The sequence below is a fragment of the Rhinoraja longicauda genome, chromosome 8, assembly GCF_053455715.1.
Source record: "Rhinoraja longicauda isolate Sanriku21f chromosome 8, sRhiLon1.1, whole genome shotgun sequence".
NCBI lineage: Eukaryota > Metazoa > Chordata > Chondrichthyes > Rajiformes > Arhynchobatidae > Rhinoraja > Rhinoraja longicauda.
This window is the reverse complement of record NC_135960.1, coordinates 22,634,717-22,654,878: the sequence shown is the minus strand read 5'-3', so window position 1 is coordinate 22,654,878 and position 20,162 is coordinate 22,634,717. Positions and strand designations below refer to the sequence as shown.

The 20,162-nt window shown below is 41.1% G+C and overlaps 1 protein-coding gene across 4 annotated transcripts in view; it reads left to right on the top strand.

Annotated features, from left to right (window-relative positions):
- Positions 1-20,162, top strand: part of thsd7ba (thrombospondin, type I, domain containing 7Ba) — a 681,502-nt gene that overhangs the window by 577,704 nt on the left and 83,636 nt on the right. For all 4 annotated transcript variants that reach the window (XM_078403389.1, XM_078403391.1, XM_078403388.1 and 1 more), the window contains one exon: positions 14,535-14,680. In XM_078403389.1, the coding sequence (XP_078259515.1) occupies positions 14,535-14,680 (146 nt within the window). The remainder of the gene's footprint in view (positions 1-14,534; positions 14,681-20,162) is intronic.

The window sequence follows — 20,162 nt, the reverse complement described above, 5'->3', positions numbered from 1 at the left end:
CGCCATTCAATGCGATCATGGCTGATCACTATCAATCAGTACCCCGTTCCTGCCTTCTCCCCATACCCCCTCACTCCGCTATCCTTAAGAGCTCTATCCAGCTCTCTCTTGAAAGCATCCAACGAACTGGCCTCCACTGCCTTCTGAGGCAGAGAATTCCACACCTTCACCACCCTCTGACTGAAAAAGTTCTTCCTCATCTCCGTTCTAAATGGCCTACCCCTTATTCTCAAACTGTGGCCCCTTGTTCTGGACTCCCCCAACATTGGGAACATGTTATCTGCCTCTAATGTGTCCAATCCCCTAATTATCTTATATGTTTCAATAAGATCCCCCCTCATCCTTCTAAATTCCAGTGTATACAAGCCCAATCGCTCCAGCCTTTCAACATACGACAGTCCCGCCATTCCGGGAATTAATCTAGTGAACCTACGCTGCACGCCCTCCATAGCAAGAATATCCTTCCTCAAATTTGGAGACCAAAACTGCACACAGTACTCCAGGTGCGGTCTCACCAGGGCCCGGTACAACTGTAGAAGGACCTCTTTGCTCCTATACTCAACTCCTCTTGTTACGAAGGCCAACATTCCATTGGCTTTCTTCACTGCCTGCTGAACCTGCATGCTTCCTTTCATTGACTGATGCACTAGGACACCCAGATCTCGTTGAACTCCCCCTCCTCCTAACTTGACACCATTCAGATAATAATCTGCCTTTCTATTCTTACTTCCAAAGTGAATAACCTCACACTTATCTACATTAAACTGCATCTGCCATGTATCCGCCCACTCACACAACCTGTCCAGGTCACCCTGCAGCCTTATTGCATCTTCCTCACAATTCACACTACCCCCCAACTTAGTATCATCTGCAAATTTGCTAATGGTACTTTTAATCCCTTCGTCTAAGTCATTAATGTATATCGTAAATAGCTGGGGTCCCAGCACCGAACCTTGCGGTACCCCACTGGTCACTGCCTGCCATTCCGAAAGGGACCCATTTATCCCCACTCTTTGCTTTCTGTCTGTTAACCAATTTTCTATCCATGTCAGTACCCTACCCCCAATACCATGTGCCCTAATTTTGCCCACTAATCTCCTATGTGGGACCTTGTCGAAGGCTTTCTGAAAGTCGAGGTACACCACATCCACTGACTCTCCCTTGTCAATTTTCCTAGTTACATCCTCAAAAAATTCCAGTAGATTTGTCAAGCATGCTGACAAATCCATGCTGACTCGGAACGATCCCGTTACTGCTATCCAAATGCTCAGCAATTTCGTCTTTTATAATTGACTCCAGCATTTTCCCCACCACTGATGTCAGACTAACTGGTCTATAATTACCCGTTTTCTCTCTCCCTCCTTTCTTAAAAAGTGGGATAACATTTGCTATTCTCCAATCCACAGGAACTGATCCTGAATCTATAGAACATTGAAAAATGATCTCCAATGCTTCCACTATTTCTAGAGCCACCTCCTTAAGTACTCTGGGATGCAGACCATCAGGCCCTGGGGATTTATCAGCCTTCAGTCCCATCAGTCTACCCAAAACCATTTCCTGCCTAATGTGGATTTCCTTCAGTTCCTCCATCACCCTAGGTTCTCCAGCCCCTAGAACATTTGGGAGATTGTGTGTATCTTCCTCAGTGAAGACAGATCCAAAGTAACGGTTTAACTCGTCTGCCATTTCTTTGTTCCCCATAATAAATTCCCCTGCTTCTGTCTTCAAGGGACCCACATTTGCCTTGACTATTTTTTTCCTCTTCACGTACCTAAAAAAACTTTTGCTATCCTCCTTTATATTATTGGCTAGTTTACCCTCGTACCTCATCTTTTCTCCTCGTATTGCCTTTTTAGTTAACTTTTGTTGCTCTTTAAAAGAGTCCCAATCCTCTGTCTTCCCACTCTTCTTTGCTATGTTATACTTCCTCTCCTTAATTTTTATGCTGTCCCTGACTTCCCTTGTCAGCCACAGGTGTCTCTTACTCCCCTTAGAGTCTTTCCACCTCTTTGGAATAAATTGATCCTGCAACCTCTGCATTATTCCCAGGAATACCTGCCATTGCTGTTCTACCGTCTTCCCTGCTAGGGCCTCCTTCCAATCCAATTTAATAATCTTATATGTTTCGATAAGATCGCCTCTCATTCTAAATTCTTCTCTTCTAAATTCCAGTGTATACAAGCCTAGTCGCTCCAGTCTTTCAACATATGACAGTCCCGCCATTCCGGGAATTAACTTAGTAAACCTACGCTCTCAATAGCAAGAATATACTTCCTTAAATTTGGAGACCAAAACTGCATACAGTACTCCAGGTGCGGTCTCACTAGGGCCCTGTACAACTGCACAAGGACCTCTTTGCTCCTATACTCCTATACTCAACTCCTCTTGTTATGAAGACCAACATTCCATTGGCTTTCTTCACTGCCTGCTGTACCTGCATGCTTCCTTTCAGTGACTGATGCACTAGGACACCCTGATCTCGTTGTACGTTCCCTTTTCCTAACTTGACACCATTCAGATAATAATTTGCCTTCCTATTCTTACCATCAAAATGGATAACCTCACACCTATCCACATTAACCTGCATCTGCCATGCATCCGCCCACTCACACAACCTGTCCAAGTCACCCTGCAACCTCATAGCATCTTCCTCACAGTTCACACTACCGCCCAGCTTTGTATCATCTGCAAATTTGCTAATGGTACTTTTAATCCCTTTATCCAAGTCATTAATGTATATTGTAAATAGCTGCGGACCCAGCACTGAGCCTTGCGGTACCCCACTAGTCACTGCCTGCCATTCTGAAAGGGACCCATTTATCCCCACACTTTGCTTTCTGTCTGCCAACCAATTTTCTATCCATGTCAGTACCCTACCCCCAATACCATGTGCTCTAATTTTGCCCACTAATCTCCTATGTGAGACCTTGTCGAAGGCTTTCTGAAAGTCAAGGTACACTACATCCACTGGCTGTCCCCTATCAATTTTCCTAGTTACATCCTCAAAAATTCCAAAAGATTAGTCAAGCATGATTTCCCCTTCGTAAATCCATGCTGACTCGGAATGATCCTGTTACTACTATCCAAATGCTCCGCAGTTTCGTCTTTTATAATTGACTCCAGCATCTTCCCCACCACCGATGTCAGACTAGCTGGTCTAAAATTTCCTGTTTTCTCTCTCCCTACTTTCTTAAAAAGTGGGATAACATTAGCTACCCTCCAATCCACAGGAACTGATCCTGAATCTATTGAACATTGGAAAATGATCACCAATGCGTCCACGATTTCTAGAGCCACCTCCTTAAGTACCCTGGGATGCAGACCATCAGGCCCTGGGGATTTATCAGCCTTCAGTCCCATCAGTCTACCCAACACCATTTCCTGCCTAATGTGAATTTCCTTCAGTTTCTCCGTCACCCTAGGATCTCTGGCCACTAGAACATCTGGGAGATTGTTTGTATCTTTCTTAGTGAAGACAGATCCAAAGTACCGGTTCAACTCGTCTGCCATTTCCTTGTTCCCCATAATAAATTCCCCTGCTTCTGTCTTCAAGGGACCCACATTTGCCTTGACTATTTTTTTCCTCTTCACATACCTAAAAAAGCTTTTACTATCCTCCTTTATATTATTGGCTAGTTTACCCTCGTACCTCATCTGTTCTCCCTCTATTGCCTTTTTAATTATCTTCTGTTGCTCTTTAAAAGAGTCCCAATCCTCTGGCTTCCCATTCTTCTTTGCTTTGTTGTACTTCTTCTCTTTTATTTTTATGCTGTTCTTGACTTCCCTTGTCTGCCTCTTACTCCCCTTAGAATCTTTCCTCCTCTTTGGATTAAATTGATCCTGCAACTTCTACATTATTCCCAGGAATACCTGCCATTGCTGTTCCACTGTCTTCCCTGCCAGGGCCTCGTTCCAGTCAAATCTGGCCAACTCCTGCCTCATGACTCTGTAATCCCCTTTGCTATACTGTAATACTGACACTTCCAATTTTCCCTTCTCCCTCTCAATTTGTAGAGTAAAACTTATCATATTATGATCACTGCCTCCTAATGGCTCTTTTACCTTGAGTTCCCTTATCAAATCAGGTTCATTACACCACACTAAATCCAGAGTTGCCTTGTCCCTGGTAGGCTCCAGTACAAGCTGTTCTACGAATCCATCTCGGAGGCACTCCACAAACTCCCTTTCCTGGGGTCCACTACCAACCTGATTTTCCCAGTCTACCTGCATGTTGAAATCTCCCATAACCACCGTAGCATTACATTTGCGACATACCAATTTTAACTCTTGATTCAACTTGCACCCTATATCGAGGCTACTGGTTGGGAGCCTGTAGATAACTCCCATTAGGGTATTTTTACCCTTACAATTCCTCATTTCTATCCATACTGATTCTACATCTCCTGATTCCATGCCACCGCTTGCAAGGGAGTGAATATCATTGTCCTCTTGTAGCCATGTCTCTGTAATTCCCACAACATCATACTTGCCAATGTCTAACTTAGCCTCAAGCCCATCCACTTTATTTTGTATACTTCGCGCATTTAAATACAACACTTTAACTGCGTTATTCACCTCCCCTCTCACACCATTGCCCTGACCTTACTCTCTTATCCCATCTAGAACTTTCCTCTCCATTTATTCGAGAGTCCTTTGCAATTTCTCCTGCATTCGCTTCCCCTTTAAATCCATCTTCATATTCCCAATTTGTCAACACCTCCCCCCCACTACTTAGTTTAAACCCACACGTGTAGCACTAGCAAACCTGCCTGTCAGAATGTTGGTCCCCCTGCTGTTAAGGTGTAACCCGTCCCTTTTGTACAGGTCGCCCCTAACCCAGAAGAGGTCCCAGTGGTCTGGAAATCTAAATCCCTGCTCCCTGCACCAGCCCCTCAGCCATACATTCATAATCCCCGAACACCGTAGAGCTTTATGGCACTGAAGTAGGTCAGTTGGCTCATTCTGGCTCCACCTGTCTTTCAAAACAGTGAATTCCAAACTCCCAGTATTTTGGGGGTGAACTTTTGAAATCCCCCCAAATCCTCCACCACTCAACTTAAATTTGTTGTCCTCTCAGCTGACTGGTAGAACAGAAACAGAGACACTCAGGTTCACAGTGATTTTTCAAGCTGGCCTATTGGGAACCCCATGGAAATCCTGCATTACAGGGCAAAACCAAGCCAATGGAAACATTATAGTAATCCCCAGTCCGAAGAAGGGTCCTGACCTGAAATATCACCCATTACTTTTCTCCAGAGATGCTGCCTCCCCCGCTGAATTACTCTGGCACTTTGTGTCTATTTTCTCATATAGGAATCCCCAACAGGTTGAGAGTATGGGCTAGCCTGCTGACAAAGACTGGCATTGGGTGGAGGGTGAGAGGGTTGGAAGAGTAGGAGAGAAAGAGAGAGTATGGAAGAGAAGGAAGAATGGGAGATCAAGGGGGTTACCAGCAGAGCCATATTGGAAGAGGCCACTCCCACCCCCCAACCCAACCCTCCAACTCTATGATACAAGCTCTAATATTCATTTTTTGACATGATTTTCTCAGCTTAGTTATCCAACCTGGGTGGATCAGGTCACATTATTGAATTGGAGCTGAATGACTGGGATTTAATGTCAGTCAATGGCCTGACCCACTGAAACAAGCCCATGTATCCACAGGCAGCATCAAGCATTGTCACCTTGTTGCTTGCCTTCAAATTAACTAAAGAAGACTTTCAGCTGTCCTTTGTGGGGCATTTGTGGGAACGAACACAGTCTTATTTGGCAACTCCCATGCATTCCAACTCTCACAGAGGCATTCACCTCACAACATCCTTGCAGTCTTGTTATATTGTTGAAGATTTCTACTCATAAACCAACAAATCACAGTAATGTTTTGCCTGGTTGGTGATTTAAAAAAAAAAAGTAATATGAAAAATGTTATTGTTTAAAGTACTTAGAATAGATTTTTAAAAAAATTAGTACTTACTTATGTTGATGTTGTTATTCTAAACAAGCTACACAATTGAATGCCAGTCTCAGTATGCGGGCAGCATAGACTGTAGACAGTTTGACACATCTTCTGGATTTGCAGAAATGTTTAGGCAGGTACATGGAAAGGAAAGATTTAGAGGGTTATGTGCTAAATGCAGGTGATTGGGATTTGTGTCAATAGGCATTTTGTTGACATCGATGAGTCAGGTCGAAGGTCATGTTTCCATGCTGCGCAACTCAATCCAAAAGTAATCAGAAAATTAAAGGGAAACAGTATGTACGTTTTCACCAGTATTGAGAGCTAGCACGTTCTATAATTGAGTTGGTGGCGACAAATATCAGTAGTACCAGTTTGTCTACCCCACTATCCTATTACTTCCCGACTATATTTTCAGTTTCTGTGGCTCATTTGTTTGTGATCCTAATTGGTCTATTTTAAAGAAATTTGAAATAAATCATCACCGAGACAAGGAACTGAAGGTTGTGATTTACAACAAAAAAAGGACACAAAGTGCTGAAGTAACTCAGCAGGCAGTCTGCATCCCTGGAGAACATGAATAGGTGACATTTTGCATTGGGGCCCTCTACAGGCCGAGTTGCTCCATCATGCTTTCTGACTTGCTGAGTTATTCCAGCACTTTGCGCCCTTTATTTGTCGCTGATACTGCATTTGTACACTTTTCCCCATTTATTTCAGTGCCTAAATTACAATCTGCATCAATATTTGACATATCTTAGTTTAGTTTAGTATAGAGATACAGCACAGAAGCAGGCCCTTTGGCCCACCGAGTCTGCACCGACCAACGATCCCCGTACATTAACACTGTCCTACACACACTAAGGTCAATTTACAATTATACCAAGCCAATTTACCTACATGCCTGTATGTCTTTAGAATGTGGGAGGAAACTGAAAATCTCAGAGAAAACCCACGCACTCACGGAGAGAACGTACAAACTCTGTACAGATAGCTCCTGTCGTCGGGATTGAACCCGGGACTCCGGTGCTACAAGCGCTGTAAGGCAACAACTCTACCACTGTGCCACCGTGGCTACCCTGGCCAGGTGCCAGGCCTGTCACTACAGCAAGCAAGATTTAAAGAAAATATTTCTATGCAGGGTACTTGATAAGCTTCATCATGATGTTCTGTATCACTAAAGCATTATGTTTTGTTAATCAGCTGTTTCATGCTTTCCACAGATGGTGGCCTTGTAAATTTAATTTTTTTCCTCTCAATTCTATTGCATATCTTTCCCTGACAGTTACTTGTCACGCTTCAGGAACTGATGAGAACTCTCACCTCAAAGTTACAGCTAAACCATATGTTTTTGCAATTAATTTGGGAACAAATATGAGTGGCACAAAAATGATTATTTCTGTGAAAGGAATTTAATTTATTACTGCTTAACACGATCGCTCCAAGCCAGCAACAAGATGTCATGCATCTGTATCTTCGTGAAGTCGAGACGATGGATAAGCTACAAACAAGCACACTCTATCAGGGTGTATACAATAGGAAATGATGAAAACAGTCTATTGGCTGAGCAGCATATGTGAAGAGAGGAACAGTTAACATTTCAGATCAATGATCCTTCATAAATGTAAAGACTGTTGTGAGTGTTGGGTGTGGCCTATTGAGTTTCCAGCATCCCTGAACTATAGAGAGAGGTTGAGCAGCCTAGGGCTTTATTTCTTGGATGCAGGAGGACGAGGGGGGATCTTATAGAGGTGTTCAAAATCATGAGAGGAACAGATTGGGTAGACGCACATGTAATAGTAAACCAGAGGAGCAACCTTTTTTACACAAACGGTGGTGGTTGTACGGAATGAGCTGCCAGAATATTTTCAAATACACAGGATGTGATGTTAAAATCCAAAGTGCCACCTCTTAACTTGCTCCCGGTGGTGATGGAAGGCTTAAGCACTCACCTATGCTCCTCCGATGTTGAGAAAGGCTGGACAGACACATCATTGGGGTTATCAAGTGGGCTCCTACTTTCATCAATGTTTCACTGACTGGGCCCACGACATCTCCAGTAGGCTCAGCAGTGCGTTCTGGCGTCCCAGAATCACCCCCCTCTGCATCTGCCAAGCCGAATTATTTGGAAGACCAGATGTGGTCTTTCATCTTCAGCCAGAGCCACTGGCTACTCCGCTCTGCCATCCCTGATGTTTGCTTGATGGCCTGGCATAGGGCTTGCCCGCTGATCCCCAGGTCCTTCATCAGTTTTACAGTTGCCCCGACATCCAACTTCTACTGGGCAGATCTTTGCTCTCCAGCCCTGCTGTTCTGCCTCTGCTGCAAGCTTTGTATATCACAGTTTCTTTCTTTCGAAGGCTTCCTGCACAGCATCCTCCCAAGGGACTGTGAGCGCCACAAAATACACCATGCGCTGAGAGTTGGACCAGAGGATAAGATCAGGCCTCAAGTTGGTGATGGCTATCTCTGATGGAACCGTAAGCCGTTGGTCCACGTCCACCAGCATCTGCCAGTCCTGGGCTGCCTCCAGCTGTCCAAACCTGGTCCTTGGTGGAATTTTTCATTGCCTTTGTTCCCCTTCCCGAACAAAGGCAATTGGCATAACTGGGTTGGTTGTTCTTGGCGGCAAGGCATTGTTGGTTGTTCTCCTGCTTTCCACATTCACTGCCAGGCATTTGAGCACTTGATTATGTCTCCAGGTGTACCGTCCTTGGGAGAGGCTCACTTTACACCCAGTGAGGATGTGCTTAGGTAGTTGACGCAAGTACTATTGCAACGTTTAAGAAACATTTAGACAGGCACATGGGTAGGATAGTTTCTGAAGGATATAGGCCAAACACAAAGTGTTGGTCAGCATGGGCAAGGTAGGTCATCATGGGCTTTATGACTCTTAAAAGTGAAAAAAAGATAAATCTGTCAGGCTCCATTGTAAAACAAAAGCAGTTGTGCCGAATGATTAGTTTCCCCTTGATACCAGGGTTGCCAACTGTCCCATATTAGCCGGGACATCCTGTAATTTGGGCTAAATTGGTTTGTCCCATATGGGACTGCCCTTGTCCCGTATTAGGGCCGGGGGGATAGTAGGCCCGAACAGTGTAGGTCTGGACAGTGTAGGTCCGGACAGTGTAGGTCCGGAGGCCACTATAGGTCCGGACAGTGTTGGCCCGGCTGCCACTGTAGGACTGGAGAGTGTAGGTCGAAGACCACTGTAGGTCAAAACAGTGTAGATCCGGGGGCCGCTGTAGGTCAGGCCAATGTAGGTCCGGAGGTCTCTGTAGGTCCGGACAGTGTAGGCCCGGGGGCCACTGTTGGTCCGGATAGTGTAGGCCCGGGAGCCGCTGTAGGTCCGGACAGTGTAGGCCCGGGGGCCACTGTAGGTCCGCACAGTGTAGGTCCGGGGGCCGCTCTAGGTCCAGACAGTGTAGGTTCGGAGGCCCGGGCGCCTCCTAACGGAGGATGCGTAGCAACATGCCTCCCGGCCCAGGCGACCGTCATTTGTGGAGCGGGAGCACCTGGCCACTGGCTGAGTGAGGTCACGTGGGGCGTGGGTCCATGACGTCACCTTGTCCCTTATTTGGGAGTGAGATAGTTGCCACCCCTACTTGATACCTTCTTCCTTGTTGCAACGCTCTCATTTCCCTCTCCTTCCCTTTTTTAACACTTTCCTGTAACTTCGGCTTCAGATGCAGTGGTCAGTCTTTCAATTTATGCAGATAAACTGCTTGGGAGCACCCTGCAGCTCCCTGCTGTTTGCTAAGCTTACTTAAATATGACCTGTTGGGAGGGAGGGGTTTGCAATATTGAGTGTGCCTAATACCTAATGATACAAAGGTATGGATTAGTATCGGTCTGGACAGTTATTCTAGGTGAAAGGATTATTAATATCAAAAGTATAAATGGACTATTGATAATTCAATGGCAGTGGTTTCTACTGCCTTTAAATTCAGAATCTTATTGGACTCTAACTTACACAGCATGCTTATGATTCAACACAAATTTTAAAAATCTGTGGATAAACATAATAAAATCCTATTATTGAAATTCAAGCTAAATAAATTATTGTCAGAGAAAGTTATAACACTATTTCAAATTACAAAACAAGAACACTTCGAATTTGGGGACAAACCCCACAAACTTCTAGCACGCCAATTGAAAAAACGGGAAAAAGAAAATGCAATACTAAAGATTAAATCAGATAGAGGGGAATTATTAACATTACCCAAGGATATTAATAAAAGATTTGCTCAATTTTACCAGAATCTATACACATCTAAAACGTTAATAGACAATAATAATAAAATTTCAGAATTCCTAGATAATTGTAACCTACCACAATTAGCACTGAGGGAACAAGAGGAACTGGGAGCACAAATTACTTCGAAGGAGATAGAAGACACAATAAAAACACTAAAGAATGGAAAAACACCAGGACCAGACGGATTCAGCAATGAATTTTATAAAGCATTTTACGACATAGTTATTCCACGATTACAGAAAATGTATACATATGCTTTTAAAGAGCAAAGCTTACCTGAAACACTAGCAGAATCAACGATTATATTAATACTTAAAAAAGATAAAAATATAGAAGAACCAGGATCATAGAGAGCTATTGCTTTGTTAAATACGGATCAAAAAATAATAGCGAAAACACTAGCCATTAGACTAAGCAGGTACGTTAGTAGACTAATAAATGAGGATCAAACAGGATTTATATCTAAGAGACACTCATTCAATAATTTGAGACGTTTGCTTAACATAATGCACTCACATAAACCTCATGACCAAGAGTTATCTATCATCTCACTGGATGCAGAAAAAGCGTTTGATCAAGTAGAATGGGATTATATGATTAAAGTATTGCAAAAATTTCAATTGGGAGAGAACTTTATCGCATGGATAAAATTATTATATAATAAACCTACGGCTAGAATATTAACTAACAATATATTATCCTCGAAATTTGAACTATCAAGGGGCAATAGACAAGGATGTTCATTATCACCGTTGTTATTCGCTTTGGTAATTGAACCCCTTGCTGAAAAAATAAGAACACACCCGGATATTTATGGTTATAACACAAAATATTCGAATAACAAAATATCCCTATATGCCGATGATGTACTACTGTACATCACAAAACCACAAATTAGTATACCAAACATATTAAATTTAATTGAGGACTTTGGATCCTTTTCAGGATATAGAATAAATTGGAACAAAAGTGAAATTATGTCGATAAATCCAAAAGACTCAACACATCTCCGGAAATTCCCTTTTAAAATAGCTACAGAAAAATTCAAATATTTGGGAATTGAAATTACTAGAAATTACCAGGATATGTTTAAAGCCAATTATAATCCCTTACTTAAGAAATTAAATAATTTGATTAAATTCTGGAAAACACTTCCGATGTCCTTAATAGGCAGAATAAATGCTATAAAAATGATTTTCTTACCACAAATCCTATACCTATTTCAATCAATACCTATATATCTTCCTAAAAGGTTTTTCAAAAAATTGGACTCAGACATTACAAATTTTATATGGGATTATAAATCCCATAGAATACAAATAGCACACCTTAATAAACGAAAAGAGTTGGGGGGTCTAGCGCTCCCTAACTTTATGTATTATAATTGGGCAGTAAATATTAAAAATATGATTCACCTGCTGGACAATTCTGCCCATCAGGCGGCCTGGATCTTAATGGAAAAAGGGGACTGCTCCCCGAGTAATATAGGAGCGACTATCCTCTCACCAATAAATCTGAATAATAAAAATTATAATAAAAATCCAATTATACATAGCACAATTAGAACATGGAAACAAATAAAACAGAATCTAAAATTAAGAAACTTATCTCTTTTAATACCAATAGTCAATAATCCATCGTTTAAACCATCAATTATAGACAAATCATTTATACAATGGGAAAGAATGGGAATCAAATCGCTCGAAGATTTGTATGAATTGGGAAAATTACTATCATTTCAACAAATACAACTGAAATATAATTTGAAAAATAACCAATATTTTAAATATCTTCAAATTCGTGATTATCTGAAAAAATATACAAAAGATTATTATAATATGCCTTCCGACTTACTGGATGAAGCAATGAAGACAAAGGCGGAATCAGCTAATCTAATATCGTATTTATATAATATCATTTTAAACATAGCAATACCCACAACAGATGGAATTAGAAGAGACTGGGAACAAGAATTAGCTATAAAAATTTCAAAAGAGAGTTGGGATAATCATTTACTACAGGTGCATAAATGTTCGATCAACGTACGACATACGCTCATCCAATTCAAAACATTACATAGATTATATTATTCAAAAACTAAATTAAATAAAATCTTCCCGAATGTTTCACCAATTTGTGATAAATGTCTGTGTCAAGAAGCTACTATAGCGCATTCTTTTGTTTTTTGTACAAAAATCCAAAAATTCTGGTATGAAATATTTGATATTTTTTCAAAATTAATCAAAATAAAACTGGTACCAAAACCAGAATGGATCATTTTTGGAATATCGGAAGGTAACCCTGAATTAAACGTGTTTCAGAAGAATTTATTTAATTACGGGCTAATAATGGGAAAAAAGCTCATACTGAAATTCTGGAAAAATGCGCCCACACCAACAATAAAAATGTGGATATCAAATATGTTTGAAACACTACATTTGGAAGAGATGAGATTCCTCTTAGCAGGTAAAGCAGACCAATTCCAAAAGACGTGGTCTACGTTTCTGGACCTATTACAAGTATGAGGTGCAATAGTAATTTTACAAAGAAATAAATAAATAAATGGTATCAGGACCTGGTAACGGGAGGTAAAACAACAAAACAGACTTGGTTGGTAGTCCCCTTCCTGCGGAGTTTAATGTTATAATAGAGCGATTGTTTCTACTTTTTTTTTTTTTTTTTTTTTTTTTTTCTTTCTTTTCTAGGGTCTACTTTCTTACTTTACTTTCTTCTCTAACTTCTTTTCCAAGGGGCTTTCTTTTCCCAACACTCTCTTGCACTTCACGACTCTTGCGCACTTTCTTTCTTTACTTCTTTACTTCTATCTTTTTCTTAAAGCTCAAAAAAAGGAAGCGGTATAAAAAATGTATTAAGATATATCTGTTGTATTATTGTAATTTACCGTACTTTTAATAAAATAAAAAAAAATTAAAAAAAAATAAAAAAAAATTTTAAAAATCAGAGAACATGCCAGAGACAAATATTAACTCAATTTTCTTCCCCTCAGATGCTGCCTGCCCTATTGAATATTTTCAACAATTTCTGTTTTCCTTTCAGATTTTAGCATGCAGTATTTTGCTTGTTCTGCTTTTATTTCAGATTTCAGCAGATTTCAAAGTGTTTTGCTTTTGTTGAACATCAGACGGAGTAAAAACCAAATTGGTGGAGGAACTGCAGCAGCCATGAAGGGAAATAGTTAGTCGAAGTAACAGATCAAGACCCTTCATCAGATAGTCCTCTTTTCATTGTTGCAACCCTCTTACTTTCCTGCCTTCCATTATTTTAACATTTACTTTAAGCCTTTGCTTTATTTGCAGCTGGTGACCAGATGAAGCATTGCGACCCGATATGTCATCTGTCCATTTTTCTTCACAGATGGTGCCTGTGCCACTGAGTTTCCCCAGCAGTTTGTTGATTGATCCAGATTCCAGCATCTAAAGTCTCTTATGTCTCCATCATACTTAGAGTGCTAATCGTTAACGTGAAAAGCTATATCAGTCTTAAAATCATAGAATCCTTGATTTGTTGCATTTGTTACAGCACAGAGAAAAATATTCATCCCATTGAGACGGTACTAGGTCTTTGCACAATAATCCATTCTATCCTATTCCCCACTCTTTCACATACCTTTTGAAAACCGCATTGATATAGTGATCCAACCAGCCTGTTAGCCATTTATTTTAGATATGTAACATTTATTCTGTATTACCTTACATTATTCTCCCTGCATATATGCTTCTCTTGCTATTCTCCTTGCGTGTATTCCACCAGCCCACTTCTGCCCTCTTCACAATTATTGCCAAGCTTTTCACTGATCATCACGTTCCCAGGTATTATTCCATCCATCCATTTTGGAAGTTTTACCCTGAATGCGAGTAGCATGAATGATATCAGCCGATGCAAAGTAAAAGGTTGATACAGTGTCAAAGAGAGTTCATCCACTAATCAAAACGATGTTGGTCTTTCTTATAAGGCCAAAGTTATAGGTTCTGATAAATCAGTAAAAATGTAGAAAAAATGGGTTAAATATATAATATGCTGCATTATTGTAATAATCCAATCAGTTTGTAAAACAGGTTGCATGTTGAAGCAGTATAACTAAAAACGCTTTAATTTTTGTCTATTATTATTATTATCATTAATGAATGCTGTTAATGCTCATCGCATTAGCTTCAGTCATGATCATGGATATTGAACCAACCAGCTTGCACAAAAATGGTGCATATACTTCAAGTATTCCAGTGCCATTGAAAAAACACTACATTGTACTTCATTGCAGTTGTAACAGATTGTTTAGTGAGAAAATCAATCTTATTTTAGGTCAAATGAAACGTACCAGACATGTGCTACAAAAGACCCATGGAGAGGGAAGGCCCTGCTCCTCCCACCTAATTCAATATCGACCTTGCCTTGTGAAGCCTTGTTATAGTTGGGTCTTCGGTGAATGGTCTCCATGCAAAATTGAGGTAAGAAAATCACTTTACTACAATCTTACATCACTATTAAACTATCTTTGTTGATTGAATGTCAGCATAAAATCAGATCTTTAACCAGTTAATGTTTCTATTGAGAAAATACAGTGATTTTGGCTTCTTTACTTAATTGAAGTAATAATTTTCCTTTGCAAAATCATACTACCTAAAGCTTTCCCTGTGATGGAAGTTTGTAATTTCAGTTATTAACAGAATTAATATCAATGAGATGACAGGAGTTTGCAACATTCCATATATATCAATTGGATTTATTTCCATTTCTGCCTTCTCACATCTTGTTTCTGCAGTTATATCTGCATAAAACCTGTTTCTCATTTCAGCTGAAAAGCAGTTGTGTCACCAAAGTGACATTGGAGAATAAATGTGTTTCTTTTGTAAATTAGAATCTCATTCTTGAACTGAACGTAATGAATAAACTCGATCAGTAAAGGAGAGAAATCCAACGTGGAATACAAAGGTATTCCAATTGTGTGGGTGAACAGAGGACAAAACCTTTGCAATAAATTTATCCCCCATGAAATATTTTACCCAGACATTACAAATAGCAATGAATTCCAAAGTGCACGTGTATTTAAATAATCATGACAAATAACTGAAAAAGTAATTGGTTTTGATAAATACAGCAAGGTTCTCGGCATTATGATGATCATCGATGGCAAACACTTAAAGTTGAGTCTGATTTTCCGCCTGGTAGCTTTCCAGGTGGATGTCTGTGCATGATAGAAACATAGAAAATAGGTGCAAGAGTATGCCATTTGGCCCTTCGAGCCTGCACCGTTATTCAATATGATCATGGCTGATCTTCCAAAATCAGTTCCTGCTTTCTCCCCATATCCCTTGATTCCATTAGCCCTAAGAGCTATATCTAACTCTCTTGAAAACATCCAGTGAATTGGCCTCCACTGCCTTCTGTGGCAGAGAATTCCACAGATTCACAACTCTCTGGGTGAAGAAGTATTTCCTCATCTCAGTCCTAAATGGCCTACCCCTTATTCTTAAACTATGATTCCTGGTTCTGGACTCCCCGAACATTGAGAACATTTTCCTGCATCTAGCCTGTCCAATCACTTAATATGTTTCTATAAGATTCCCACTCATCCTTCTACATTTCAGTGAATATAAGCCCAATCAATCCATTCTTTCATCATATGTCAGTCCAGCCATCCTGGGGATTAACCAGGTGAACCTATGCTGCACTCCCTCAATAGAAAGAATGTCCTTCCTCAAATTAGGAGACCAAAACTGCACACTTTTATGTGGGGAGACTGGTGCATGAACAGCTACCACATGGTCCCTGACAGAGTCAGACCTGGCCCCAACGACATGGACTTCATAACATATGTATAAGAAAATAACTGCAGATGCTGGTACAAATCGATTTATTCACAAAATGCTGGAGTAACTCAGCAGGTCAGGCAGCATCTCGGGAGAGAAGGAATGGGTGACGTTTCGGGTCGAGACCCTTCTTCAGACTGATGTCGGGGGTGGGACAAAGGAAGGATATAGGTGGAGACAGGAAGATAGAGGGAGATCTGGGAAGGAGGAGGGGAAGGGAGGGACAGAGGAGCTATCTGAACTTCAGATAGCTCCTCTGTCCCTCCCTTCCCCTCCTCCTTCCCAGATCTCCCTCTATCTTCCTGTCTCCACCTATATCCTTCCTTTGTCCCACCCCCGACATCAGTCTGAAGAAGGGTCTCGACCCGAAACGTCACCCATTCCTTCTCTCCCGAGATGCTGCCTGACCTGCTGAGTTACTCCAGCATTTTGTGAATAAATGGACTTCATAACAATTGGGAGTTTCTCCCCAAAGCAGCCTTCTTCCACCTTCTCTGCCATTGTGGTACTCCACCTCCTGGTCAGCCACCATACTCCATCTGTTTCACTGTTGAAGTCTTCTTCTTGGGCTGCGTTTTGTCATGAATCTCCCTCTTGACTTGCCTGTCATGGATCATCCTACTAGAAGCATAGCTCCAGCACAGCTCCATAGCTTCAGGATCTTATGCTCATGCAGACTTATCCACCATGACAAGGTAGCAACCCTCACAGAAGCAATGCAGAAACAAGAAGTGCAGATGCTGGTTTACCAAGGAAAGACACAAAAGGCTGGAGTAACTCAGCGGGTCTGGCAGCATCTCTGGAGAACATGGGTAGATGATGTTCCCAGACTCCTGATCCAAAATGCCCCTTATCTATGGTTCTCCTGGGATGCTGCCTGGCCCATTGAGTTACTCCAGCATTTTGTGCCTTTCCCCAGAGCAGCAATGATATGCAACTTGAGCTGTAAGTAAAATCAGAGAGAATATAATAGAAACACTGTTCACAGTATCATAATCCTTCTACACTTTGTAAATTGTGCCGTTTGACAATATAATATCCTTGCTCAAGAAATGAGGGAAAAGAGTAATTAATTAATTGCAGGCCTGCTACTTAAATGCCAGATATGATCAGTATCCGTAATTCAAAAATAAATAACTGAGCTTCAAGAAATGCTTTATGTAATTAAGGACAAATATCATATCATATCATATATATACAGTGCGGAAACAGGCCTTTTCGGCCCACCAAGTCCGCGCCGCCCAGCGATCCCCGCACACTAACACTATTAACACTATCCTACACACACTAGGGACAATTTTTACATTTACCCAGCCAATTAACCTACATACCTGTACGTCTTTGGAGTGTACGTCTTTGGAATAGCAAGAACTTGTTACATAAAGTGGCAGTTGACAAGCTTATTGAGAAAATAACATTGAATACTTTGGGAAAGCTGCAGGTATAGTGTGTTTGGAGTTTCAAGTTAACTACGTAAATAGTTTGAAAACCCCCCCCAAAGTTATGGCATAGAATAAAGCAGGTGAACACTGGCAAGGCAGCTGGATGCACTTTACATCTGATACCTCAGCTTCACATCAGGGAAGGCAGGCATACAGTTACCCCATTCATTTATTTCACCTTTTCTTTTATGTTTTAATGATATTAAATGGTAAAATGGTGCAGCGGCAGAACACAAAGTGCTGGAGTAACTCAGCGGATCAGGCAGCATCTCTGCAAGACATGCATAGGTGGCGTTTTGGGTCAAGTTCAGGTCTAGGTTTATTATTGCCACATGTACTGAGGCACAGAAAAAAAAGCTTTGGTTTGCATGCTGTCCAATCAGATCAGACAATACAATACATAAATATAATCTCATCAAAGTCCAGTACCATAGGTATTGCGAAAGGGAAGACACAGAGTGCAGAATGGTCCCGGCCCAAAACATTGCCTTTCCATGCTGCTTAACCTGCTGAGTTACTCATGCACTTTATGTTCTATGTAAGATTCCAGCATGTGTCTACATAATTCAATGACTTTAGTTAATTATGTTTACATTCATTTTATCACATTCTTAATTGGGTTAATTATTTAATTTTATTTGAGTTATAAAGAATCCATTTGAAGGTATCTTCCTGAAACATAATTTGCAGCACCTTTGACAGCACCTATTCTAATTCAGATATGGAGGGGATTGGGATAAGTGGCAGATATCATTTTGGTGAAGTCCATATAGTGGATGGTGTCCAGCAAGAGCAAGGGCATTGCTTCAGGACGATCATGTGAAAAGTAAATGCAGGATAGATACATGAAAAGAAAGACTGGACAGTCAGATTCAGTTTAGAACAGGCTTCCTTCTCCAAGGCATCTCAGAAGGCTGAGGAAATTTGGCATGCACCTGATGATTCTTACCAACCTATCCAGATGCATCACAGCTTGGTATGGCAACTGCTCTGCCCAAGACCATAATAAGTTGCTGAGGATTTTGAATGGAGCCTAGTCCATCATCACCTTTCCTTCTATAAGAAAATAACTGCAGATGCTGGTACAAATCGAAGGTATTTATTCACAAAATGCTGGAGTAACTCAGCAGGTCAGGCAGCATTTCAGGAGAGAAGGAATGGGTGACGTTTCGGGTCGAGGCCCGTCTGAAGAAGGGTCTCGACCCGAAACGTCACCCATTCCTTCTCCCCTTTCCTTCTATTGTCTCTGTCTACACTTTCTGCTGCCTTGGGAAAACAGTCAACATAATCAAGAACTCCTCCCACCTCGGCCATTCTTTTTTCTCCTATCTCCCTTCGGGCAGAAGATATAAAGGTTTGAAAACATACACAGCCCAATTCAAGAACAGCTTCTTTTTTGCTGTTATCAGACTCTTGAATGATCCATTCATACACTAAGGTGAATTTGTGATCTCCCAACCTACCCCATTGCAATCCTTGCACTTTTTTATCTGCACTTCCACTATGGTGGTAACACTATACACTACATTCTGTTATTTGTTTGCTCTTTTGCAATGCCTTAATGCATGTATGTACTAATTATGGTATAATCTGCATAGAAGTGACTCAAAATAAAGTTTTCACTGTATCTTGGTACATGTGACATCATGTTAGAGATTTGTGGGTAGCTGACGTCATGGACAAAGATTTTAATGCCCTTCTGATATTGGACTAGAAGTCTATGTTGGTCAATGAGCACAGGAATGCCAAAGAGTTGGACGTGGCCATTAGTGAAGATGAAGGAAAAAGTTTTTTGATTGAGTTTAAGTTGATGTCGGATGAAGGGCAGCCAGGAGAATACAGAAATGTTTAAGTTTAGAGGTAACTACCTTATGACTGTGCGGCACAGTGACACAGCAGTGGTGTTGCTGCCTCACAGTGCCAGGGACCCAGGTTTGATCCTGACCATGGATGCTGTCTGTACGGACTTTGTACGTTCTCCCTGTGACCACATGGGTTTTCCCCTGGTGCTCTGGTTACCTCCCACATTCCAAAGACATACAAGATTGTACGCTAATTGGATTTGGTAAAATTGTACCTGGTGTGTAGGATAGTGTTGGTGTGTGGGGTGATCGTTGCTCAGTGGAGACTTGGTGGGACAAAGGGTCTCTTTCCACTCTGTATCTCTAAACTCTATTGAGCTTTTGAGCAACAGGTAAGCTGAGGCAGGCTTGGAGGCCAACAATAATTTGAAGATAGAATCTAGGTGGCATTGACTTTACATAGTTAGGCTTTTCTTTGGTGATGTTGACACCATTATTTGCTGATTGTGTTGTTCAGCTTTTAATAACGTCCTGGAAGAGAAATGTTGATATCCAGGAAGATGTTTCTGCAAAGACAATGGGTTATGTTTTAATAATTTGTTGGTGGAAATTTCCAATTTGTCAGGCTCATTCAGCGTGACAAATTAGAAATGATGTTGGTGTTGAGAGATCATGGCATGGTAAAGTTTTGTGTCAAATATATGGAAAATATCTTTATATTTAAAGATGAGGTCCCAGTGAAAATGTCGATGAGAAATTTATTCAATCAAACTTATTGAAGATGATGCTGTATGCGAACGCTCAACCCGAAATGTCACCTATTCCCTTTCTACAGAGAGGCTGTCTGACCCACTGAGTTACTCCAGCTTTTTGTGT